The following is a 27730-nucleotide window of genomic DNA, read 5'->3' on the forward strand; positions in this document are numbered from 1 at the left end:
CTGGGTATTGTGACAAGTGCCTATAGTCCCAGCTACTTGGGAGGCTGATACAAAACAATGGCTTGAGCCCAAGAGTCTGAGGTTGCTGTGAGCTGTGATGCCATGGTTCTCTACCGGGGGTAGCAAAGTGAGACTCTGTCTCAAAGAAAAAAAAATAAAGCATCCATACATAAACAGCGTATCATATACTTCATGGTTTCATTCATACATAATTCGAAAAGTGTTCAATAAGTTTTTTTTATATAACTGTTAAATATTTAATGTCCCTGAACCTCAGTTTCCTAATTTCTTTGATAGTAAAGGCTGTGGTCCAGTGTTAGAGGAAGGGATAAGCATTTTGAGGCTTTCTCCACCAAGAATCCTATCATGCACCTCATGTCTGACTTTATTTATTTATTGAAACAGAGTCTCACTTTGTTACCCTGGGTAGAGTGCTGTGGCTTTATAGCTCATAGCAAACTCAAAATCTTGGACTCGGCAATCCTCTTGCCTCAGCCTCTCAAGTAGCTGGGAAGAGGTGCCTGCCACAATGTCTAGCTAATGTTTATTTATTTATTTTCCAGCTATTTATTTAGAGACAGGGTCTTGCTCTTGCTCAGGCTGGTCTCAACCTCATGAGCTCAAGCAATCCACCCACCTTGGCCTCCCAGAGTGCTGGGATTACAGGCGTGAGCCACCACACCCAGCTCATGTCTGACTTTAGGTGGTCAAATTTTGGATGAGGTAACTCACTTTTACATAAACAAATATACTTTGCCCTTTGAGTGTTTCCCTCATGACAGCAAGTTAAAGTTTTTAGAAATTCTGCTTACCTTATGGAGTTTATGTGAGGATTGAGTAATAATTTAAAGCTCACTAGAAATTACCTGGCAAAGATCAGATATTAAGTGGCTAGCAGGTATTGTGACTATGTCCATGTTCATCATCAGTAAACTCATGGTGATACCAGAAAGGCATGCGTGTGTGATGGGAAATGAGTTTAAAATTACCTTGCTTTTGAGAGACAGCAAGTTGTAATCTTGAAGTGAAGATCTTCTCCCAGGTCCTTGCAAGGGAAGAGAGTGCTTGAGAATCTATCATTATATACTGTGTTGAATATATAGGGATATTTTCTCTGTCACCTGAGGGGGACATGGTGTTTCAGAATTTTCCACTCTTTTAAGCTCTTCTACTATCTTCTATTCATTCGAATATCCATAAATTTGATGTTTCACGGTGCACAAAATATTTCCTCCAAATCTTCTGGGAACTCCTCTAATACTTCTTGGAACCCTCATGTTCCTTTCTACAAGTTTATAGCATGTATTTAACAAATGTTATAGAATACTTGAATGTATCTTTCTCCTATAGCTACATAATTTTACTTTTTATTTACTTATTAATGCCTCTATTGTCTTTAGGAATTTTATACTTCTCCACCCTTAGATCTGGATCTTGATGAGCCCTAAATCAGAAAGAGTGTATTTTCCTAGAATGATGGACATTGAGCCTGAACATGTGACATGACTTGCCTGACAGAATGTGAACAGTCATATGATGTTCATTGTCTGCAAGAGGCATTGTGAGATCACACTATTTCTCTTGATCTTCCTCTCTCTAAAATTGCTCTTGGTGTCAAAAACTCAATAACTAACTAGATTTAGATAGTCTTCTGGACTGAATATTTTGGTCTCCTTGAAATTATATGTCTTAACCTCCAGTATGCAAACTGCCTCAACATAAGCTTTGATGTAATAAAAAAATATCATGACATTAAAACATTTAGTATTGGGATGATTTATTACCATCCCAGAAACTGCTTACTGATACAGTAATAAAAGGAAACAGAAATAAAGACATTTAGAAGACTCTTTTACTCTTTATTTTTTGGTATATTTTTCTGATATTTGAAAACATAATTACCTGGATACTTATATTTACTTCAGATGACTGAATTGCAATGAAATTACCTTTTAGATTTCTTAGAGGTGTTGAGAAGAATTTGAAAGAACATATCTGTTTTTGTATGAACAAATTGTGACCCTGAGACACTTCTCTCTTCCCAGAGTCAACAATGGATGGAAATTAAAGCTATTGCATAAGTCATAATTTGATCATGAAAATTCAAGAGAATTTAGAGACTAAAAGAGAAAAAGCAATTGATGATAGTGTGAATACACATATTTTTAACATACTTGCACTTAAATGCTTTTGAAAAAAATTTTTAAAGGGGGATATATTTGTTAGAACAATGGAAGAAGCCGTGTTTGTGGGTAGCAGTGGAAAATATTAAGTGGAAACAGGAAGATGATACAATGAAACAATGTAGACTATGACACCAAAACATTCACTCAGATGAACAAACCTTATTATATGTGGATACCAAGCTTCCACATTGAAATGAATAATACACATAAGCAAAACAAATCTTCCATAATAATTCTGTGTCTGAGTGTAACTTTTACTCATCATTTTTAACATCATTTCTGAAACTAGGGCCTTATGAAGTCAATTGATTTATGTAAGTGTTTCTTTCTGTGTAGACTACACTTGGAATATATATTTGATATGTAAATTTTGTCTTCTTATTCTGTGCTAGGAAATATAGTAGGCACTATGGATACAGAGCTGAATCAAGGACAGGGTGTTAATAAGGGGAATAAAATTCCATGACTATGTATAAAACATAGGAAGAGCAGTTAAGGTAGTTATTGTGAAAGGAATGACAAACTCAAAAGTGAAAATCTGTGGTATTAGATATTCACATACAATAAAATTATATAAACGATTTTGTTGTTGCTAAATTTGGTTGATTCTGTAGGGTTAATACAGTGTAAGATAAATAGCAATCTCCAAAAAGTTTTTGACTATACTGTGAAAATAACTATGGGAAAATCAGTTGGATATCATAAAGCAAAAATCTTTATAAAGGAACAGATTAAATTATCTAAAGCAGTTAAGATCAAAGAAATTGAAAAATCGGGAAATAAATAGAAGGAGAAAATTCTACCTCCACAATCTGATTAATGAATCACAATTTTTCGGTCTAGGGCTTAGAGCATTGAAATCACAGGCACTTCTTGACAAAATGATCTATTTTACAGCTTCCTCCTTAAGAATTGGTTCAGGGCTCTCTTTATGTCTTTATTCCTCAGACTGTAGACGAAGGGGTTCAGCATGGGAGTGACCACCGTGTACATCACTGAGGCTGTTGCACTGGAGTGTGAGTTGTGGGTGGCAGCAGAACTGAGGTACACCCCTAGGCTTGTACAATAAAATAAGGAGACAACTGAGAGGTGAGATGCACAGGTGGAGAATGCTTTGTACTTCCCCTGAGCTGAGGAGATTGCATGTATGGAAGAAACTATCTTAGAGTAAGAGTAAAGGATCCCAACCAGGGAACCACCACCCAGCAGCATAGCTGAAAAATACATCACCATGTCAATAAAAAAGCTGTCAGAACAGGCCAGGTGGACCACCTGATTAATTTCACAGAAAAAGTGGGGAATTTCAAAGTCTGTACAGAAGGACATCCGTAGCACCACTAAGCTTTCTAACAGGGAATTCAGGGCACTCATGATCCAGGATGCCAGAACCAGCAGTGCACAGAGCCTGGGGTTCATGATGACCGTGTAGTTAAGGGGCTGACAGATGGCCACAAATCGGTCATAGGCCATGACTGTCAGGAGTAAGCTGTCCAACCCTGCGAAGAGTACAAAAAAGTACATCTGGATGATGCAGCCTGCATGGGTTATGGTTTTTCTCCGTGTCTGAATATTCACTAGCATCTTTGGGACAGTGGTAGAAACCAAACAAATATCAGCAAGGGACAGGTTGGAGAGGAAGAAGTACATGGGGGTGTGGAGGTGGGAGTCTGAGACTGTGGCCAGGATGATGAGCAGGTTCCCAAACATGGTGATCAGGTGCATGGACAGGAACAGCCCAAAAAGGACGGGCTGCAATTCTGGTTTCTCTGAAAATCCCAGAAGAAGAAATTCTGAAATCTGTGTATCATTCTCTCCTTCCATCTGGTCGATGAGAAGACCAAAAATGAGAAAGAGAACATGACACAAACTTGCATTCCAAACCTGTCAGAAGTGCTATTACTTATGTTTTAAAGTAAAAACATTAATTTCCTTTTTTTTTAAATTAAATCATAGCTGTGTACATTAATGAGATCATGGGGCACCATACACTGGTTTTATAGACCGTTTGACACATTTTCATCACGCTGGTTAACATAGCCTTCCTGGCCATTTTCTTAGTTATTGTGTTAAGAAATTTATAGTCTACATTTAATAAGTTTCACATGTATCCTTGTAAGATGCACCAAAGGTGTAATCCCACCAATCACCCTCCCTCTGCCCATCCTCCCCCTCCCTCTCCTGCCTCTCCCCCTTCTCCCTACTTTTAGGTTATAACTGGGTTATAGCTTTCATATGAAAGCCACAAATTAGTTTCATAGTAGGGCTGAGTACTTGAAGAGAAACTTCTCTGAAGAAGACAGGCGCACGGCCTACAGACATGAAAAATGCTCATCATCTTTAATCATCAGAGAAATGTACATCAAAACTACTTTGAGATATCTAACTCTAGTAAGATTAGCCCATATCACAAAATCCCAAGACCAGAGATGTTGGCATGGATGTGGAGAAAAAGGAACACTTCTGCACTGCTGGTGGGAATGCAAATTAATACATTCCTTTTGGAAAGATGTTTGGAGAACACTTAGAGATCTAAAAATAGATCTTCTTAGTAAAGTATCTCAAGAATGGAAGAAAAAGTATCCAATGTACTCAGCCCTACTATGAAACTAATTTATGGCTCTCACATGAAAGCTATAATCCAGTTATAACCTAAGAATAGGGGAAAAGGGGAAAGGGAGGGGAGCGGGGAGGGGGGTGGAGGGAGGGTGATTGGTGGGTTTACACCTGCGGCGCATCTTACAAGGGTATATGTGAAACTTAGTAAATGTAGAATGTAAATGTCTTAACACAATAACTAAGAAAATTCCAGGAAGGCTATGTTAACCAGTGTGATGAAAATCTGTCAAATGGTCTATGAAACTAGTGTATGGTGCCCCATGATCGCATTAATGAACACAGCTATGATTTAATAAAAAAAATAAAAAAATAATAGATCTGCCATTCAATCCTGTAATTCCTCTACTAGGTATATACCCAGAAGACTAAAAATCACATTATAACAAAGATATTTGTAACACAATGTTTATTGTAGCCCAATTCATAATTGCTAAGTCATGGAAAAAGTCCAAGTGCCCATCGATCCACGAATGGATTAATAAATTGTGGTATATGTACACCATGGAATATTATGCAGCCTTAAAGAAAGATGGAGACTTTTCCTCTTTCATGTTTACATGGATGGAGTTGGAACATATTCTTCTTAGTAAGAACATTAATTTCTACTTTAAAACTTTTGTTATTTTTAAGTTGACAGGTGAAATTGTAAGTATTTATCTTTTTCAATATGATATTCTGAAGTATATATACATTGTGTAAGGCCTACATCTAGCTGATTGACAGTCTACATTACCTTATGTAGTCATCATTTTTGAGATGAGAACATAAAACATTCCCTTTTAAAAAATGTATCATCAACTTGTAGTCATCATGCTGTCCTATGAATCTCTCTTTTTTTTTGAACCTATGTGACAAATTAATATAGAAACATAGAAGACCATAGGTTTTAGGATACACACATTCTTAAATATATTTTGATTAAGTTTTTCAGAATGAGCATCATTTTGCATTTTCCTTAACCAATGTGAGGACTTTGGCAAAGTCAGGAGGCAGACCTAGAATGTAGCCATCTCTTACTACCTACCCTTCTATTGTACTGGGCCAGAAGTTCACACAAGTGAATATAAATTTCTTAAGCTTTCTCCTCCTAGCAAACCATAATTTTGACCTCTATCTCCCCACCCCTCAACTCAGCCATCCCAATTTCTGGTAACATCTGTTCTACAAGAAGTTTATTTCTTTATTTTGGGTATGAATTTGGTCCCTGTTAGGGGATCATTTGGAATTTCTTTTTTTTTTTATAGGTTCATTAGCTTATTTATTAGTTCATTTAATTTATTTAATTTGTTTTCTTTTCCTGCTCTCAGCCTTTCCCAGATGGTATGTATTCTAAAGTGGTTTTTTTTTTTTTTTTTTGAAACAGAGTCTCTCTTTGTCACCTAGGCTAGAGGGTATTGGTGTCATGATAGCTCACTGCAGCCTCAAACTCCTGGGCTTCAGCTATTCTCCTGCCTCAGCCTCCTCAGTAGCTGAGACTACAGGCATGTGACACCATGCCCAGTTAATTTTTCTGTTTTTTGTAGGGACAGGGTCTCCTTCCTGTTTATGCTGGTCTCAAACTCCTAGCCTTAAGCAATCATTCCACCTCGGTTTCCCAAAGTACTAGGATTACAGGCATGAGCACCCAACCTGTACTCTAAAGTTTTAATGAGAAAATATTTCATTCATTTGAGGAATATAAAGTAAATTTTGACATGTTCCAGGTACTGTTTAGAGGCAATGGGTGAATGGTGCTATAAAACAAAAAATGTCTACAATCTAATGACAAAGACAAAATATAAGCAAATAACAAAGTTAAAATAAAACACATGCTATGTTAGATGGTGAATAATCTTATAAAGAAAAAGAAAGAAGGTAAAAAGAAAAGCATGAATGGGGTGTTTTAAAAAATTTTACTGGACATTCAAGTAAGAGCTAAAGGAAAGGTGAAAATTGAACTGAGACCATAATGAAGACACAGAGGGAATTGCAAAGCTCCCTGGAGAAGTTGTGTGCAAGGCAGAAGAAACAATCAATGAGACATCTTGGGGAAGGTGCTTCTGTCGGGTGTTCAAGGCTACAAGGAAGCCAGTGTGGCAGGGGAATGAGCAAGAGAGAGTGATGATGGTGTCAGAGGATGTCAAGAAAGAACGTGGCCTTGTAACCACTGAAACTTGAATGTATATGGAATTCCTCTGTCCAGAAGTTGTGGCATTTATACTTTATTTGGTTATGAAGGGGTCTCAGGAATTGCATTGCATCATCTCTTTGTTTTTTGCTGGTTGCTTTGTGAAATCTCCCATATGCATTTAAGCTTAAGGCTCCATTTTGGTATGGCTATTCTCTGCCTCATGTTTAAAGAAATATTTAAAAATCTGCCCAATAAACAGAGAGAGAGAGAGAGAGAGAGAGGAATTAATTGGACCTGAAGAGGGTGGGGAGAATCCAGTAAACTCAGGTAGTTCCCGAGAGGCAGTAAGGAAGAAAAACTTTCTTAGTTTGGGAGATATTCCAACTTCTGGTATATTCCCCTTAAGGTCCAGAAAAAATAAAAGACCAAAAAAAATTTACCAAATGACAAACATAATGGTACATTTTCTGTGTTAAGACACATACAGACTAAGAACATCAATAGAAAAAATGAGTAAATAGAATAAACCAATAATTCAGAAAGGAAATATGGAATGAACCACAAAATTTGAGCCTTTTAAAATTTTGCATGAAATAATAGAAGACTTTTTGTTGGGCAATTTGACCTTTATATGGTCTGATAGTAGAGGAGATGGCCCCTTTCTCATTTTTCTTGCATGGTATCTTTTCTTTTGTTTCTCTTGTTTTTTTATGTTTTGATCTCTTTTGTACAAAGCAAATGGTCACACTCTAGTCTGTGTTCTGGTCGTCATCTGACATGCAAAAGCATCCTCTGTAAAATCCCACACCTTAATTCTAACCCTTTAGAGTGAATAAAATCTTGCATGTGATTTATCCCTGACGACATTGTATCATAACACCCATTTCTTACATTGTACTGTGTCTTCACCATTCTATGAAAAATCCAAATGAGAAATAACTTCACCTGCTTTGATTACTTTTCTATTTTCACAAACACATATAAATAGGTGCACAATTTATAGAACAAAATTAAAGCAATGCGAGGACACTAAACAAAGAGAATGTCAGGGCAATAAAGCCACATTAAATACATTATTGAAAAACTACTGTATGGGGCAGGGTAGCAAGACGGCAGACTAGAGACATCTCCTTACCAGCCACTTTCAGTGAGACAGGGGAGAGAGGACTTTGGCTACCTCTGGTTGGGGGAATCTACCCAAAACATCACCCTGGGGACACAATGAAGCAGTAGGAGCCAACAAGGAGGAGTGATCATATATGTGAATCTGTGCTCAAACCCAGTAATAATTTAAAACAAGAAGTCTCTTTCAAACAGTTCAACCTACTTACTAATTTAGCTGCCACGATGAGTGGTGAAGGAACTTTTAAATAGGTAACAAAGCAGTATTCTCTAATTTTGCTGGCAGAAATACGTGTGTTACAAGACCTTGGGAAAACAACCTAGATGCAGCCATAAATACTAAAAATATATTCATTAAATTGAGGTTCTCAATCTCGGCACTACTGAAATTCTTGGGCAGGTCATTTATTGTGATAGGGTCTGTCCTATGCATTGTATTATGTTTCTCAGCTTCCCTGTTCTCTATCAACCAGGATGAAAGCCAGGTATGTCATTGTTCAATGTCCCCTGGGTGACAAATCTCCCCTAAGAGAAAACTCACATATCATTTTAGTTGGATGATTTTAAAATGATGGCCAAAGATGTTCTAGATGTTCTAGAAATAACACAAAAAGTCAAAAGGCACAATTAGTAATAACAGAGGTAAGGAAACAAATTGTAAATGTATGTATAAAAGACTGGATGTTTTTAGCCAAATCATGCAGAAGACCTTTCTACATTTATAAAACAATCAGGGGATGTGGAGAGAAAGAAACGCTTTTACACTGCTGGTGGGACTGCAAACTAATACAACCTTTTTGGAAGGAAGTATGGAGAAACCTCAAAGAACTCAAGCTAGACCTACTGTTTGATCCTGCAATCCCATTACTGGGCATCTATCCAAAAGGGGAAAAAAAAACCTTTTGTAATAAAGACACTTGTACTAGACTGTATTGCAGCTCAATTTATAATTGCTAAAATGTGGAAATAGCCTAAATGCCCCTCAAGCCAGGAATGGATTGGCAAGCTGTGGTATATGTATACCATGGAATACTACTCAGCCACTAAAAAAATGGAGATTGTGCAGCATTTGTATTAACCTGGATGGAGGTGGAACACATTATTCTTAGTGAAGCATCACAGGAAAGGAGAAGCATGAATCCTATGTATTCAGCTTTGATATGAGGACAATTGATGACACCTAATGACTTGGTGGGGGTTAGGGGAAGGGGAGAGCAGACAGAGAGAGAAGGAGGGAGGAGATGAGGAAAGGAAAAGAAAAAAGAAAAGAAAATAGTGACTAATTTTCACATAAATTGCATTTAATTTTGACCAAAGTACATTATTTGAACATTAATTTTTAATTCAACTTGTTAGCATGTTGTTTAGGATATTGCATCCTTATTTATAAGTGAAACATGTTTGTAATTTCTTTATAATAATATATTTTTTCCAATTTTAATATCAGGTATATCCAGATGTAGAAGAACGATTTTGAAGTATTTCTTCTTTTTCTATTGTCTGTAAGATTTGGCATGATCTGTTTTTTGAAATTGTCTTCTATTTTTATTTATAAATATTAGTTGTCTATTTTTTGAGACTTTGGGAGAAAAAAAAGAAGTTAAAACAATTAGGGGAACAGAATATGCCTGATAGATGGATTTTGCTATACCAAATGTATAAATGTTCATGCAGCCCCCTCAAATAAATTGCTAATTACATAAAAGAGCTAATGACAATGCTGAAATTGGTGAAAAACTGCAATTCAGATGTTTAAAGAATGCAAAAAAAAAAAAGAATTAAAAACACTCAAAAACTACCAGACAAAAGCAAAGTACACACACAATATTCAATAGAGTGTTAGGTGTCTAACAAACACATAAGTAAATTCAGCCTCACAGTGAAGTAAGTAATTGCAATGTAAAAGTCATTAATACATTACTTTTCACCTACTATATAAATTTTATATTTCATCTGAATATCCAGCATGAGAGATGATACTGCAATATGTGTGTCTCCCAAACTGCTGCTGTCAGGTAGTATTAATATTTGGGAAGAATTCATTGGTCTGGATCTCTAATCAATATGAAACATACTTAAATATGCCCCATGTTTAAAATAAAAAGCAAATGCCCTCACTTCTGTTTATATCCCTCCACAGCAAATATCTTTTTTCTCTTCTCCCCTTAGTTGCTAAGACCCTGGGGTCATATGTTCTACTTTTAATGAAACTATCTTAAATATCCCAATTTCCTTTCTAATCAGTCTTTCACTACCATTACTTAATTGTCAACTATCACCCTTCATTGCCAGGTTCAATGTCTGCTCCTGTTCTTAGCCTCCTAAATAAGAATCAATTACCTAATCTAGTAAGCACACAAGCAAACAGCCACAGTAATCTCTCCACTCTGGGATAGTCTAGAATGACTCTCAGGTGACCCAAACGGCATGTTGTTTATGGTGTCCATTCTCCTTGACCCTTTCTTACAGTACCTATTGGATTCTCAGACTCACTTTGATGGGTTGTCTGAAAGGAAGGTCTCCAGGTGGAACCAAGAATTCCACCCTGGAAGGCCAATGATGGGGACAGAAGTTCAATCCTAAGACAAGGCAAAAGGGAAAAGTGGAGCATCGGTACCTGAGCCAGAGTTAGGACTCTAGAAGGAATAACCATGTCTTGCCCAGCACAAGGCTGCATATGCAGAGGGACAACAGCAGGGGAGATATTTCCAGCTTTGTATTTCTGCTCATTAGCACATTTCTGGCTTGTTATTCCAACCCTGTGCACATCATTTTCCTCTGGGACCTTGCCCTGCACCAAAGGGAATATTCTCTCTGCATTTTCTGTTCCCAAGACACCAGAATAAACATGAGGTGAATCCAGTTTTTTTAAAATTTCTTCTCCATGGACATGTTTGCCTTCCAGCAATCTAACCTGTTAACACTTGTACCCAAGTCTGAGTGAAAATTTTCTCCAAACTCTAAATGGAGGAACCTATCTTAACTATGTCCTTTGGATCTCCAAAGCATTAACAGATCTTGATATTTTCATAAAATTGCTATTCCCCTCTTCATCCAGGAAGTGAACTGTGCTCTCTTAATGGAAAACCATGGTTACCAAATGCCTTGGCTTCATGAAGTTTTTGCTGAAACAATGAAAAGATTCATACTTGTAACAGTGCCTCTTCAGTGGGGAATTCAAGCCATTCACAAACCTTCATCCCCAAACAAAGTCATGAAAACTAAACAACCTTATGCTGAATGACAGTTGGGTCAAGGAAGAAGTAAAGAAGGAAATCATTAGATTCATTGAATATAATGACAATGAAACCACAGCTACCAAAAGCAGTCCTAAGAGGGAAATTTATCACATTAGATGCTCACATCTAAAAAACAGAAAGAGAGGGAATTGATAAGTACGGTGGAGTGCTGGTTGTTGTATTTTGTGAAGTCCTATCGCTCAGTTTTGTTCCTTCCACTATTGTGGAAGGTATATTTGGTCCCTTAGTTTCTGGGTGTCTGCTTTGCTGGTGGTCCATTGTGATGGTCAGTGTGAAGAAGAGGTCTGAGTACTTCCTGCAGAGCTCGTCTTGTTGTGGCAAATTTCCTTAATGTTTTCATGTTAGTAAAATATGTGTGTTTTTGCATCAAATATGAAACTTATTTTGGCAAGATACAGAATCCTAGGCTAGAAGTTGTTTTATTTAAGAAAATTGAAGGTAGATTACCACTCTCTTCTGTGAACAGTTTCAGCGGAAAAGTCTACTGTCACCCTGATGGATCTGCCCCTGTAGGTCAATTGGTGCTTACTCCTGGCTGCTTCCAGAATTTTCTCTTTTATTTTGACCTGGAAACATGGCTAGGTTCATTACAATGTGTCTAGGAGGTGTTCTTTTTATATTGAGATGAACTGGGGTTTGATATCCATCTAAATGGAGTATGTCAGAATCCTCGATGATGCTTGGAAAAAGTTCAGTTACGATATCCTCCAGTAGAGCTTACATACTTTTGAGTCTCCCTTCTTCTCCTTCAGGGATACCTGTAATCTCTAAGAGATTATTCTGCTTTTACTCTCTTCTTTTCTTCCTCTTTAAATGCCTGAGTTAGCTCAAGCACCTTATCTTCTAGCTCTGAGATTCTGGGTTAATCTGTTATTGATACTTTCTACTGCTTCTTTTAAATTCTCTGAAGGACTCCTTGAATTCCTTAAGCTTCATTGTATCCTTGCTAATTTCATCATGTCTTTCATTTATTTCTTGGGTCCATTTTTGGATTTCCTTTTGGCTGTTTATCCACTTGCTCTTCAGTTCCCTTTATTGTTTTTTGCATTCATACTCTAAATTCCCTTTCTGTCTTTTCTATAATTTCTTTATAGGTGGTATCGTCTGCAGTAGCTACTTTATGATCCCTGGTGGGGAGTGGATCTGCTCTGGTTTATCATGTTGCCAGAAATTTTTTTGTTGGTTCCTCCTCAAGTGTGTTTTCTTCTTGTTTACTTCCTTCCTCTACTTTGTCCTCTCACTTCTTCCTTCTCCTTAAATTTCCTTGTCACTCTACCTGGGTGCTGATGTGTCCTTTTGGTACAGGAATGAAAAGGAAAGAGAGCAAGATGGGAGAAAAGAAAAGAAAAAGAAAAAATAACAATAAAAAGAAACAAAAAAAGAAGGGAGAAAAGAAAGAAAGAAAGAAAGAGGAATAAATAGTGTCTGTCAGAGCATGGTGACCTGCTCCTGGAATCACAGTACTCTAGGGGATTGGGCTGGAAGATCCCCCGAGGTCAGGTGCTTCCACTGTCCTTATCAAAAGTGAGACCCTGCCACCACTAGATATGGAAAACAAAAGAAAGAAAAAAAAAATCAGGGCATGACATGGCAATGGCCTGCATCTGCAGTCCTTGGGGAAGTTAAGTAGGTGGGACACTCTAGTCCAGGGGTTTGAGGCCTCCAAGAATGAGACCAATGCCACAGCATCCCAGCAAGGCTCTGTCTCAGAAATAGAAAACAGAACAAATCAGGACAAAATAGACCAGAAAAGAAAAGAAAAAAAAAAAAAACTAAACCAACTAACCAACAAACCAAATAAAGAAACAAAAAAAAAATCTTGGCTGTCATTTAAGTAATATATGAGGAAAAGCAGGGAAAAATAGAAAAATGTTCAAAATAGAATGAAAGTGGAAAGTTTGAGAAAAGAGAGAAAAAGGAAGAAAAATGGTAGGAAAACATGCATAAGAGATAGCAGCCTTAAAATTAGAAATAAAGAAACAGAAAAAAAAGAAAGAAACAAAAAAACCCTATGAAAACAAAAAGACAAAATCATAAACAAAAACAATATGTGGAAGAGGAACTTTTTTTTTTTTCAGACAAGACACCTCTAGATCAGCCAACTACTGTCTGAGCCTTACTATCTAAAAGCCCAGCCAAGATCAGCATAGCATCCCTAACTGACCCACAGCTGATTACAGATGCGTGAGAAGGCCAGGGAAACATAAAATGATTCCTCATCGTACGATCACATCCATTAATAAAGGCATCATGTTAAACCACATGTTTTTGGATAATGTGTTACATAACAGCAGCTTTCTAATACAATAACTGAACTGAACAGAACTATTAGAATAATTTGCTGGTTTGTAGTTTTGACATCTATTCTGATATTTGAAGGCTATATTTATGATTATTCTTATTATTCTCTTAATCAACTTTATTTTGGAATATTGCATTAAAAAGTTACTGCCAAATGGAGGCTTCTCTCCAGGTAATTGTTGGAGGGTGGAAGGATATGCATGTTTGTATGGGAAATATTGTGACCCTGAATTAAATTACTACAAAGAAATTCATACTTTCTTGTGAGGAATCCTTTGACATAAAATTTAAAAAGACTTCTTAGCATAAGGAGACTTGTGATAGACGATATTGAAATGGTTCATTTGCCATCCATTTAGTGATTAGAAAAGGGGTGATAGCTCATTGATAACAATAGAAGGACTCATATAGGTTCATAGAACTGGAAGTTTTCTAGCAGCAAAAGAAGATAATTTAACAATTAAGCAAAAAAGCATCCAACCCGCCTTTCACTACAAATAATGATTCCTATTTATACATGAACACTAGTCTTCCATAGTTCAATAAGTAGACATAAAGAATGAAAAATTAATGTTTTTCATCAAAATAAAATGTATGATTAAAAATTCACTTCATTATATTGAATTTACTCTCTGACTCAGGGCCATACTACAAAACCATTTATTCAAATCTGTCCTGTTGTATAGATGCCCTGTGGAGACATGTAGAATATAATTTTTGCCAAGCTGGTGTGAGGATATATGCAGGTTATGCTTCTGACAAAGATTTGATAACCAGAATCCACAGAGAACTCAAACTTATTAATAAAAAAAGCAGAGAGCAAGATGGTGGCCGAGTAACAGCTTCCCTGCAACTGGGAACCGTGAGTCTGGAGAGATAAAACTCCAGGCATCTCTGGCTGGTAGGATCTGCCTATAATCATCCCTTTGAGGATACAGGGAGTCAGCGAGAGACTTCTGGACCCCAAGAGGAGGACAAAAACAGTGGAAAACTGGCAAGTGGTTGCATGTGTTCGATCAGTCTAATCCTGCCGGCAGCTGTAAGTACAGCAGCAGTGAGACTGCAAACCAGAAAGTCCTTACCTGTGAACTGTTTTGGTGTTTTTGGACTTGGCACTCAGTTGAACTGCCTTGGGAAGAGCTTGAGCAGCAGTGCAGAGAACTTTGGGTGTTGTCTAGGGCCCCAGACTGAGCCGCTGAGCCCAATGGAGCTAATAGTGTTTGGCTTTGGGCCACAGGGAGCCATTGTGAGAGAACTGCCACAGCAAGCTCCGCCCTCAGGGTTGCAGAGCAAGGATCAGGTGGGAACTGGTAACCTAGTGACTAAGCAGACTAAAGGTGGGGACTGAGCCGCCATACAGCCTTAACTCTTAGGGGCAGAGTGAGACCGGTTTGGCACACTGGGTAAGTGGATAGCCACTTCAGCAGTGATCCCAGCGACAAGCACTTTCCTGGGAAAGCTTCTCCTTAGCCAAGTTCAGAAGTTTAAAGTGCCTTTTAAGAGGGCTGAAGAGAGATTTAGGGTGTCCACCCAGTGGGGTTTGAGAAATCAGTGAAGGCCTCCAGTCATATCAGCACTGTGATTAACATCTCATACCCCAGAAGACCACCTGTTGCCCAGACAACATTCAACAAGATATATATACTGCTTTGTTTTTGGTTGTTTTTCATTGTTGTTGTTTTTTTGTTTTTTGTTTATTTTGTTCTTGTTGTTTTGTTTTTTAATTTCAACCTTTTCTGTGCAGATTTTTCTTTTCTTTTTTTTCTTTCTCCATTTTTTTGGTTTAAATACAATTTCCCATTGCTGCCTTTTTCAATAATTACAACTTCATTTTTGCTAGTGTTTCTACCCCTATTATTTGGTTTTTCACCCAATTTTATCCCATAAAGTTTTCTGTTTGCTTGTTTTGGTTTGATTTATAGCATTTTTGACTTTCCTCTCTACTTGGTGGAGGTGGGGTACTGTGTCTGATCAGGTTATCAAAGAGCCGCTGACCTCAAGGGAACCACCCAACCAGGCACCCCCAGAGGTTGGGGTTTTTTTAAGATTGTGTCAAAGTACCCTACTGTACACCTATATTGCTCTGTCTCATCTCCCTCTTTCTGTGCCTCTCTTCTTTTTGTCAATATTCCCTTTTACCCACACCCTCTACTTTCTCTATTTTCTTTTCATTCTTTCTTTCATTTTCTTTCTTCTATCCCTTCTTCCTCTTCAACCTTCCCATTCTTCTGGTTCTGTACCAAAAGGACTCATTGAAACCTTAATCCACAGGCACGGGAACGTGAAGAGCAAGAAGAAGTGAAAGGAAAATTAGGGCAAGGAAACAGATAAAAGAAATCACTCATGAGGAAGAATCAGCAGAAAACTCCAGGCAACATCAAGAACCAGTCCAGAGCAACCCCTCTAAGGGACCATGAGGTAGCTACTGCAGAGGATTCTACCTATAAAGAAATGTTAGGAATGACAAAAAGGGATTTAGAATACACATGATGAAAACAATGAAGGATTTGCATTTCTCTGATGATTAAAGATGATGAGCATTTTTTCATATGTCTGAAGGCCGTGTGCCTGTCTTCTTCAGAGAAGTTTCTCTTCAAGTCCCTTGCCCAGCCTGTGATGGGATCCCTTGTTCTTTTCTTGTTAATGCGTTTGAGTTCTCTGTGGATTCTGGTTATTAAACCTTTGTTGGAGACATAACCTGCAAATATCTTTTCCCATTCTGAGGGCTGTTTCGTTGCTTTACTTACTGTGTTCTTGGCTGCGCAGAAGCTTTTTAGTTTGATCAAGTCCCAATAGTGTATTTTTGAAGCAGCTTCAATTGCCAAAGGGGTCCTCCTCATAAAAAACTCGCCCAACCCAATTTCTTCAAGGGTTTTCCCTGCAATCTCTTCTAGTATTTTTATAGTTTCATGTCTTAGGTTTAAATCCTTAATCCAGTGAGAGTGTATCTTGGTTAATGGTGAGAGGTGTGGGTCCAGTTTCAGTCTTCTACAGGTTGCCAGCCAGTTCACACAGCACCATTTGTTAAATAGGGAATCATTTCCCCATCGAATGTTTTTAATTAGCTTGTCAAAGATTAAATAATGGTAATTAGCTGGATTCATCTCTTGGTTCTCTATTCTGTTCCAGACATCTACTTCTCTGTTTTTGTGCCAGTACCATGCTCTTTTGATACTATCGATTTGTAGTATAGTCTGAGGTCTGGTAGCGTGATTCCTCCTGCTTTGTTTTTATTTTTGAGTAATGTCTTGGCTATTCGAGGTTTTTTCTGATTCCATATAAAACCAAGTATTGTTTTTTCAAGATCTTTAAAGTATGACAGTGGAGCTTTAATGGGGATTGCGTTGAAATTATATGTTGCTTTGGGTAGTATGGACATTTTAACAATGTTGATTCTTCCCAACCATGAGCATGGTATATTTTTCCATTTGCTAACATTCTCAGCTATCTCTTTTCTTAGAGTTTCATAGTTCTCTTTATATAGATCTTTCACGTCCAACTCCAGTGAGACTAGCCTACATCACAAAATCCCAAGATCAGAGATGTTGCTGTGGATGTGGAGAAAAGGGAACACTTTTGCATTGCTAGTGGGAATTCAAATTAATACATTCCTTTTGGAAAGAGATACGGAGAACACTTAGAGATCTAAAAATAGATCTGCCATTCAATCCTGTAATCCCCCTACTGGGCATATACCCAGAAGACCCAAAATCACATCATAACAAAGATATTTGTATCAGAATATTTATTGCAGCCCTATTCATAATTGCTAAGTCATGGAAAAAGCCCAAGTGCCCATCGATCCACGAATGGATCAATAAATTGTTGTATATGTACACCATGGAATATTATGCAGCCTTAAAAAAGATGGAGACTTTACCTCTTTCATGTTTACATGGATGGAGCTGGAACATATTCTTCTTAGTAAAGAGTCTCAAGAATGGACGAAAAAGTACCCAATATACTCACCCTTATTGTGAAACTAATGTAGGACCTACACATGAAAGCTATAACCCAGTTACAACCTAAGAATAGGGAGAAGGCGGAAAGGGAGGGGAGGGACGGGGGAGGTAGGTGGAGGAAGGGGGATTAATGGGATTACACCTACAGTGCATCTTACAAGGGTATATGTGAATCCTAGTAAATGTGGAATGTAAAGGTCTTAGCAAAATAGCTAAGAAAATGCCACGAAAGCTATGTTAACCAGTGTGATGAAAATGTGTCAAACAGTCTATGAACCAAGTGTATGGTGCCCCATGATCATACTAATGTACACAGCTATGATTTAATAAAAAAATAAATAAATAAAAAAAGAGAAGTCAGCGTGCTCATGGGCCATGCATCACGATCCTATTTGCTTCAAATAAATGACTCCTGTTTACAGCTCCTAAAAAAAAAAAAAGAAAAGAAAGAAAACAATGAAGAAAATGATGGAAACAATGAAGGAAACTGCTAATAAAGTGGAAAATGACCAAAAGGAAATCCAAAAACAGAATCAAATAAGAGATGAAAGATATGAAGAATATAGAAAGGATATAGCAGAGCTGAAAGAACTGAAGCAGTCAATTAAGGAACTTAAAGATGCAATAGAAAGTATCAGCAACTGGTTAGACCATGTAGAAGAAAGAATTTTGGAGGTAGAGGACAAAGTTCTTGAGATAACTCAGAGAGTTAAAGAGGCAGAAAAGAAGAGAGAGAAAGCAGAACGTTCCCTGTCAGAAATATGGAACTTTATGAAATGTTCTAACATACGAGTTATAGGAATTCCAGAAGGGGAAGAAGAATGCCCCAGAGGAATGGAAGACACACTAGAGAATATTATAAAAGAAAATTTCCCAAATATCACCAAAGATTCTGACACACTGCTTTCAGAGGGATATCGGACCGCAGGTCGCCTCAACTCTAACCGAGCTTCTCCAAGACACATTGTGATGAACCTGTCCATAGTCAAGACAAAAGAAAAGATTCTGCAAGCTGCCAGGAGTAAGTGCCAGTTGACCTACTGGGGAAAATCCATCAGAGTGACTGAAGACTTCTCTAATGAAACTTTACAAGCAAAAATACAATGGTCATCTACCTTTAATCTACTTAAACAGAACAATTTCCAGCCCAGAATTCTGTACCCTGCTGAGCTAAGCTTCAAAATTGACGGAGAAATCAAATCATTTATGGATATACAAACATTGAGGAAATTCGCTACATCAAAACCACCTCTACAGGACATACTTCAACATGTCCTACACACTGACCATCACAATGGATCAGCAGAAAGTAAGAACTTAGAAATTAAAGGACATAACCTAACCTCCACATGGATGCAAAAGATAAACCTAAGCAATGGACTCTCACAAAATAGGATGAATAGAATACTACCACACTTATCAATTATCTCAATAAATGTTAATGGCTTGAATTCCCCACTGAAGAGACATAGATTGGCTGACTGGATTAAAAAACACAAGCCATCCATTTGCTGCCTGCAAGAAACACACCTGGCTTCAAAAGACAAATTAAAGCTCTGAGTCAAGGATTGGAAGACAATTTTTCAGGCAAATGGAATTCAGGAAAAAAGAGGAGTTGTGATTTATTTTCAGATACATGTGGATTTAAAGCAACGAAAGTCAAAAAAGACAAAGATGGTCACTCTATATTGGTCAAGGGAAAAATACAACAAGAAGATGTTTCAATTCTAAATATTTATGCACCCAATTTAAATGCCCCTAGATTCTTGAAACAGACCTTACTCAGTCTGAGCAATATGATATCCAATAATACGATAATAACAGTGGAATTCAACACTCCTCTTACAGAGCTGGACAGATCCTCTAAATAGAAATTAAACAAAGATATAAGAGATTTAAATGATACCCTAGAACAACTGTGCCTTAATAGACGCATATAGAACGCTCCATCCCAAAAATAAAGAATATACATTCTTCTCATCACCCCATGGAACATTCTCCAAAATTGATCATATCCTGGGACACAAAGCAAATGTCAACAGAACAAAAAGAATTGAAATTTTACCTTGTATCTTCTCAGTCCATAAGGCACTAAAGGTGGAACTCAACTCTAACAAAAACGTTCAACCCCACCCAAACGAATGGAAATTAAACAACCTTCTGTTGAATAACAGATGGGTGCAGGAAGAAATAAAACAGGAAATCATTAACTTCCTTGAGCATAACAACAATGAAGACACAAGCTACCAAAACGTGTGGGACACTGCGAAAGCAGTTTTGAGAGGAAAATTCATCGCTTTAGATGCATACATTAGAAAAACAGAAAGACCATGCATCAACAAACTCACAAGCCATCTTATGGAATTAGAAAAATAAGAACAATCTAAGCCTAAACCCAGTAGAAGAAAAGAAAAGAAATATCCAAAATCAAATCTGAGATCAACGAAATTGAAAACAAAAGAATCATTCAGAAAATTAATGAAATGAGGACTTGTTTTTTTGAAAAAATAACTAAAATAGATAAACCATTGGCCAGAGTGACTAGAAATAGAAGAGTAAAATCTCTAGTAACCTCAATCAGATATGATAAAGGGGAAATAAAAACTGATCCCACAGAGATACAAGAGATCATCTCTAAATACTACCAGAAACTCTATGCCCAGAAATTTGACAATGTGAAGGAAATGGATCAATATTTGGAATCACACCCTCTCCCTAGACTCAGCCAGGAAGAAATAGAGCTCCTGAACAGACCAATTTCAAGCACTGAGATTAAAGAATCAATAAAAAAATCTTCCAACCAAAAAATGCCCTGGTCCAGATGGCTTCACACCAGAATTCTATCAAACCTTCAAGGAAGAGGTTATTCCTGTACTGCAGAAATTATTCCAAAAAATTGAGGAAGAAGGAATCTTCCCCAACATGTTCTATGAAGAAACATCACCCTGATACCCAACTGAGGAAAAGGCCCAAACAAAAAGGAGAATTTCAGACCAATTTCACTCATGAATATAGATGCAAAAATTCTCAACAAAATCCTAGCCAATAGATTACAGCTTATCACAAAAAAGTCATTCATCATGATCAAGTAGGTTTCATCCCAGGGAAGCAAGGCTGGTTTAACATAAGCAAGTCCATAAACGTTATCCACCATATTAACAGAGGCAAAAATAAAGATCACATGATCCTCTCAATAGATGCAGAAAAAGCATTTGATAAAATCCAGCATCCTGTTCTAATTAGAACACTGAAGAGTATAGGCATAGGTGGCACATTTCTAAAACTGATTGAAGCTATCTATGACAAACCCACAGCCAAAACCCACAGCCAAAATTTTACTGAATGGAGTAAAACTGAAAGCTTTTCCTCTTAGAACTGGAACCAGACAAGGTTGTCCTCTGTCACCTTTACTATTCAACGTAGTGCTGGAAGTTCTAGGCAATACAATTAGGCAAGACAAGGCAATAAAGGGAATCCAAATGGGAGCAGAGGAGGTCAAACTCTCCCTCTTTGCTGACGACATGATCTTATACTTAGAGAACCCCAAAGACTCAACCACAAGACTCCTAGAAATCATCTAAAAATACAGTAATGTTTCAGGATATGAAATCAATGTTCACAAGTCAGTAGCCTTTGTATACACCAATAACAGTCAAGATGAGAAGCTAATTGAGGACACAACTCCCTTCACCATAGTCTCAAAGAAAATGAAATACCTAGGAATATACCTAACGAAGGAGGTGAAGGACCTCTATAAAGAAAACTATGAAATCCTCAGAAAGGAAATAGCAGAGGATATTAACAAATGGAAGAACATACCATGCTCATGGACCGGAGGAATCAACATTGTTAAAATGTCTATACTTCCCAAAGGAATCTACCTATTCAATGCCATTCCTATCAAAATACCAATATCGTACTTCCAAGATTTGGAAAAAATGATTCTGCGTTTTGTATGGAACCGGAAAAAACCCTGTATAGCTAAGTCCGTTCTCTGTAACAAAAACAAAGCTGGGGGCATCAGCATACCACATTTTAATCTGTACTACAAAGCCATAGTGCTCAAGACAGCATGGTACTGGCACAAAAACAGAGACATAGACACTTGGAATCGAATTGAAAACCAAGAAATGAAATTAACATTTTACAACCACCTAATCTTCGATAAACCAAACAAGAACATACCTTGGAGGAAAGACTCCCTATTCAATAAATGGTGTTGGGAGAACTGGATGTCTACATGTAAAAGACTGAAACTGGACCCACACCTTTCCCCACTCACAAAAATTGATTCAAGATGGATAAAGGACTTAAATTTAAGGCATGAAACAATAAAAATCCTCCAAGAAAGCATAGGAAAAACACTGGAAGATATTGACCTGGGGAAAGACTTCATGAAGAAGACTGCCATGGCAATTGCAACAACAACAAAAATAAATAAATGGGACTTCATTAAACTGACAAGCTTCTGTACAGCTAAGGAGACAATAAGCAAAGCAAAGAGACAACCTACACAATGGGAAAGGATATTTGCATATTTTCAATTGGACAAAAGCTTGATAACTAGGATCTATAGAGAACTCAAATTAATCCACATGAACAAAGCCAACAATCCCATATATCAATGGGCAAGAGACATGAATAGAACTTTCTCTAAAGACGACAGACGAATGGCTAATAAACATATGAAAAAATGTTCATCATCCCTATCTATTAGAGAAATGCAAATCAAAACCACCCTGAGATACCATCTAATCCCAGTGAGAGTGGCCCACATCACAAAATCTCAAAACTGCAGATGCTGGCGTGGATGTGGAGAGAAGGGAACACTTTTACACTGCTGGTGGGACTTCAAACTAGTACAACCTTTTTGGAAGGAAGTATGGAGAAACCTCAAAGCACTCAAGCTAGACCTCCCATTTGATCCTGCAATCCCATTACTGGGCCTCTTCCCAGAAGGAAAAAAATCCTTTTATCATAAGGACACTTGTACTAGACTGTTTATTGCAGCTCAATTTACAATCGCCAAAATGTGGAAACAGCCTAAATGCCCACCAACCCAGGAATGGATTAACAAGCTGTGGTATATGTATACCATGGAATACTATTCAGCCATTAAAAAAAATGGAGACTTTACATCCTTTGTACTAACCTGGATGGACGTGGAAGACATTATTCTTAGTAACGCATCAGAAGAATGGAGAAGCATGAATCCTATGTACTCAATTTTGATATGAGGACAATTAATGACAATTATGGTTATGGGGGGAAACAGAAAGAGGGAAGGAGGGAGGGGGGTGGGGCCTGGGTTTGTGTCACACTTTATGGGTGCAAGACATGATTGCAAGAGGGACTTTACCTAACAATTGCAATCAGTGTAACCTGGCTTATTGTACCCTCAATGAATCCCTAACATTAAAAAAAAAAAAAAAAAGAATCTTTAAAGATACAGTATACAAAACCAGCACATTGTACCCCATAATTGCATTAATGGACATTGCTATGATTTAATAAAAAAAAAGTAAGAGCAAAACAAAAGAAATAAAAAAATACATATTTTTTATTGTTGGGAAATCACTGAGGGTACAAAGAACCAGTTTACAGTGATTGTATTTGTTAGGTAAAGTCCCTCTTCTAATTGTCCCTCCCCACAAAGGTGTGTTAAACATTTTTTGCTGACTTGAAAAAAAACACAGGCTTATCTTAAAATTTTGAAATACAGAGATAATTATAGAAAAGAAAATAAAAATCACTGGCAGTTGTTTTGGGAGAAACACTATTAATGTTTTCTGACTTTTTAAAAAATCTTCTCTTCTACACTCTTATATACAAAGTATGTGTTTGAGTCCTTTGCTAAAAAGAAGTTGGAGTCCAGATACAGTTTTATATCCTGATTTTTTCACTACAGATATGATGATCATTTTCCTTGTGTCTTAAGAAAATACGATTTTTAATCTCTCTGTATTATTCTGTTCTATGGAATTTTATAATTCAACTCTTTTCTACACATATCACATATAAACTAAAGGAGGTCTTCCATTTAAAATACCGTACATAATCAATGGCATCTGATTGACAAAGGTACTTTCCTGAAGTAATGGTTTTCTAAAGCAGGACTCACATGGTTCCTACAGACCCACTCAGAGAAGCTGGTGGCAGACATACAGCGGACTCTGTCGAATGCAGACAACTAAGCCCCCATAGTAATGATTCAAATCTTAATTATCTCTGATAGGATGGATAAGCCTTATCTTCCCTATTTCAAGCCTCGAAATCTTTCTTCAAATCATCATGTAATATCTAGACACCAGGTGTTTTCCTTTTCAAACTTTTGTGATGGAATACTTCCTATACTTGCATCCTGAAGTTTCCAAGTATATATATATTTTTGCATTTCTAAACTTTTTTTCTTTTGTGAATATTTTAATCTTAGAAAGATTAGTATTAATATGAAATCCAAGAGTAACCATACTCACGTCTTCCTTCTTTATCTCACCAGGCACATTCAATCTTTTTATTATTACTTCCAAATATTAATGGGGTACAAATGTCTTAGATTACATGATTCATTTTTGTGATGCTTGTGTCCTGGCTGTAGATGTGCCTGTCACTCAAATAGTGTTCATAGTCCCTGTCAGGTTTGGTTTATTCCCCTCCCCTCATCACTGCACCCCAGTTGCTTTCCACTGGATTGTCTTGTCTAATTTTTAGACATGTCCATTACGTAGGCCAATATTGTTAGGGACTTGTTCTGTACTTTCTGAAATGGGGTTCAGAAAGGTTAAGGGATCTGCCCACAGGTGTGAACTGATGGATGAACTTTGGTTGGCACTTCATCAAGATGTTTTTAGTTCTCACACTCTCCATCAGTGGTTTTCAACAAGGGGGGGGGGTGATTATGCATTCAGGAGAAGCCTGGAAATGTCTGGGGAAACATTCAGTTGTCACCACTGGGGAGGTAGTGTTGTCACCTAGTAGGTTGAATCCAGGAGTACTGCTCAAAATCTTACCACGCACAGGACAGGATCCTCAAAGAATTATCCAACACAAAAGTTAACATTGGGAAGGTTCAAAAAACACTACTTTAGAATTTTTCTGACTTCAGTGTGTATATGAATCACTTGGGGATGTTGTTCAAATGCAAATTATAACATGGCATGGACCTAGAGATTCTTCTGCATTTGTCATTAGTTCCCAGGTAATAGTAAGGCTCTTGGCCCTGGTCTATAGACGACTCTTTGAGAATCAAGGCTGTGGTCCAGTGTTAGAGTGAGGTGTAAGGATTTTGAGAACTTCTCCACCAAGAATCCTACCATCCTCATCAAGCTTGATGGTAGGTGTTCAAATGTTGGACTTGGTAGCTCAACTTCTCCCTAAACCAGTTTACCCTTGCCTTTTGTATACTTCTTTCACCATGGGAAATGAATCTTATAATAATAATAATGTTCCTTATCTGTCAACTTGAGTAATTCTACCTAATTTATGCAGATTATGTGAGAGGTAAGTAATATTTTAAAGCTCATAGGAAATTGCCTAGCACATAGAGGATGCTCAATGGACAGACGCTATTGTGACTATGCCTCAGTTCCCCATTTACTAAATTTATTGTGAGTTTCCCATTTACTAAGTTTATTGTGATACCACAAAGTGAGTCTAGCGTTCATCTGATCCAGGGAGAAAGCAAGGTGTGTTTGTGAGGGAAGACTTCATCCCAGCACCCCAGATGGAGCAGGGTGCTTGAGAATTGTGCTTTGTTGTCTCTGACTTCTTCATGCAGTCTACAAATAGGTCCATTGGGAATTTTTAAGTCCAGGGAAGGTGGCTCACACCAGTGATCCTAGCACTCTGGGAGGCCAAGGCATGAGGATCACTTGAGGCTTGAGGTCAGGAGTTTGAGGTTGCAGTGAGTTATGATTATGCCACTGTACCCTAGCTGGGTGACAGAACAAGATGGTCTTCAAAAAAGAAAAAAGAATTTTTAGACTATTTTTTTTAGACAGAGTCTCACTTTTTCACCCTCAGTAGAGTGTCATGGGGTCATAGCTCACAGCAATCTCAAACTCTTGGGCTCATATGATTCTCTCACCTCAGCCTCCCAAGTAGTGGGGACTACAGGCACCCACCACAACACCCAGTTATTTTTAGAGATGGGGTCTTGCTCTGTCTTATGCTGTTTGCAAACTCCTGAGCTAAAGCAATCTACCCACTTCAGGCTCCTAAAGTGCTAGGATTACAGGCATGAGCCACCGCACCTGGCTAATTTTTAGACTCTTTCAAACTGTTTTACTATGTTCTACTCTTGGGAATATATCTATAAAATTGGTGTTTCTTGGGGCATCAAATTATTCCATCAACTTCTCATCTTTCTTCCTGTAAATGCATAGCCTGTTATTCATAAACAATGGGTGTCAACAGAAGTTTGAAATGCTTGCTTCTCTGTTTCTGCCCCAGGTAGAATTTGTTTTCTATTTTATAATTAGTTACCAGTTGTTTTCTATGTAGGACTGGACACTTCCCTTCCCCCCATTGCCTTGGATATGAATAGTTGCTAGCCTCATGTGTTAGGAGTGTTTCCTCCCTGCCATTTGGCTTTGGATTTGGACAAATGACATACTTTGGTTGGTAGAGTGTGGGCGGGCATGATGCTCAATACATTATGATAAATCTTTCCCTCCTCTTCTTCTTCCTCTCTGTTATGAGAATGTGCACCTCTCACATTGGGACTGTTTGCTCAATCAGATTCCTAAAATGAAGATCAGCATGAAACATGCTGTCACCCAGCTAGAGTATAGTGACATGATCATAACTCACTATAGCCTAGTCAGAGCCACCCACACCCTGCAACCTACATGCAAAATGATGAGGAATCCACTGTGATGTTGGAATTTCTTGTTATGGCAGCAAAGCTGAAAAAAAAAACACTGAAGAATGCATGCTTGTATCCTCCAGTCTTAATCATCAGATAACATCCAAATAGAAATTTAACACTATGAAATTTCTTTTAGCTTAAAATTGTTTTTTTCTTTATTTCAATAGATTTTGAGGATACAAGTGGTTTTTCGATACATGGATGAATTGTATGGTGGTGAAGTCAGAAATTTTATTTAGTGTATCCTTCACCTGAATAGTGTACATTGTACCCAGTAGATAATTTTTGATCCTTCACCCACTATGCTCCCTTTTTATGACTCTCCAAAGTCCATTATACCACTCATATGACCATGTATCACCATTCTTAAGCTCCCACTTATGACTGAGTACATATGGTATTTGTTTTTCCATTCCTGAGATATTTTACTTAGGATAATGGTCTCCAGTTCCATCACAGTAGCTGCACATGACATTAGTTCATTCTTTTTATGGCTGAGTAATATTCTGTGGTTGGTGTGTGTGTGTGTGTGTGTATCACATTTTCTTTATTTACTCATCAGTTGATTGGCATGTAGGTTGATTCCATATCTTTGCAATTGTGAATTCTGCTGTGGTAAACATACAAGTTCAAGTGTCTTTTTGATATAATGACTTCTTTTCCTTCAGATAGATAAATAGTAATAAGATTGCTGGATTGAATGGTAGGTCTACTTTTAGTTTTTTGAGGACTCTATATTGTTTTGAAAATAGGTTGTCTAATTTACAATCTTACCAACAGTGTATAAATGTTCCCTTTTCAGTGTATCCATGCTGATATCTATTTTTTATGATTTTTTAATAGTGGCCATTCTGATAGGGGTAAGGTGATATCTCCTTGTGGTTTTAATTTGCATTTCCTCAATGATTAGTGTTGAGCACTTTTTCAGATGCTCATGGGCCATTATATATCTTCTTTTGAAAAGTAACTGTTCATGTCTTTTGCCCACTGTGGTTTTTTTCTTGCTGATTCATTTAAGTTCCTTCTAAATTCTGGTTATGCACAGCATGCAAGCTATACATCTGACAAATGATTAGAGCACCATGAAATTTAAAAAAATTAATTAAAGCTTGAGACTTGAAACATGCTTTTAAATGTAAGCATGACCACTCTCTTCTGTTCTCCACTGATGTGTTTAAAAATTCATAAGAATGATAATCAAAGTAATTGTGTATTACTTGCTTTCTGAACTCAAATAGCTTTGCTATTCAAAATTTAGGAATGAAATAGTGAGGGATCAAATTGGATGGTGAGGAGAAAATCAT

The 27730-nt window shown here is 37.5% G+C and overlaps 1 protein-coding gene across 1 annotated transcript; it reads right to left on the minus strand.

Annotated features, from left to right (window-relative positions):
- Nucleotides 1-3077: 3077 nt before the first annotated feature.
- LOC128581470 (olfactory receptor 7A17-like) lies at nucleotides 3078-4007 on the minus strand. Its single transcript, XM_053584344.1, has one exon. It carries the CDS (start codon nucleotides 4005-4007, stop codon nucleotides 3078-3080), a length of 930 nt encoding a protein of 309 aa, XP_053440319.1.
- Nucleotides 4008-27730: the final 23723 nt, after the last annotated feature.

Source organism: Nycticebus coucang, chromosome 3, assembly GCF_027406575.1.
Source record: "Nycticebus coucang isolate mNycCou1 chromosome 3, mNycCou1.pri, whole genome shotgun sequence".
NCBI lineage: Eukaryota > Metazoa > Chordata > Mammalia > Primates > Lorisidae > Nycticebus > Nycticebus coucang.

Coding starts and splice junctions, on each gene's coding strand:
- LOC128581470 (XM_053584344.1), bottom strand. CDS start 4,007: ATGGAAGGAGAGAATGATACACAGATTTCAGAATTTCTTCTTCTGGGA.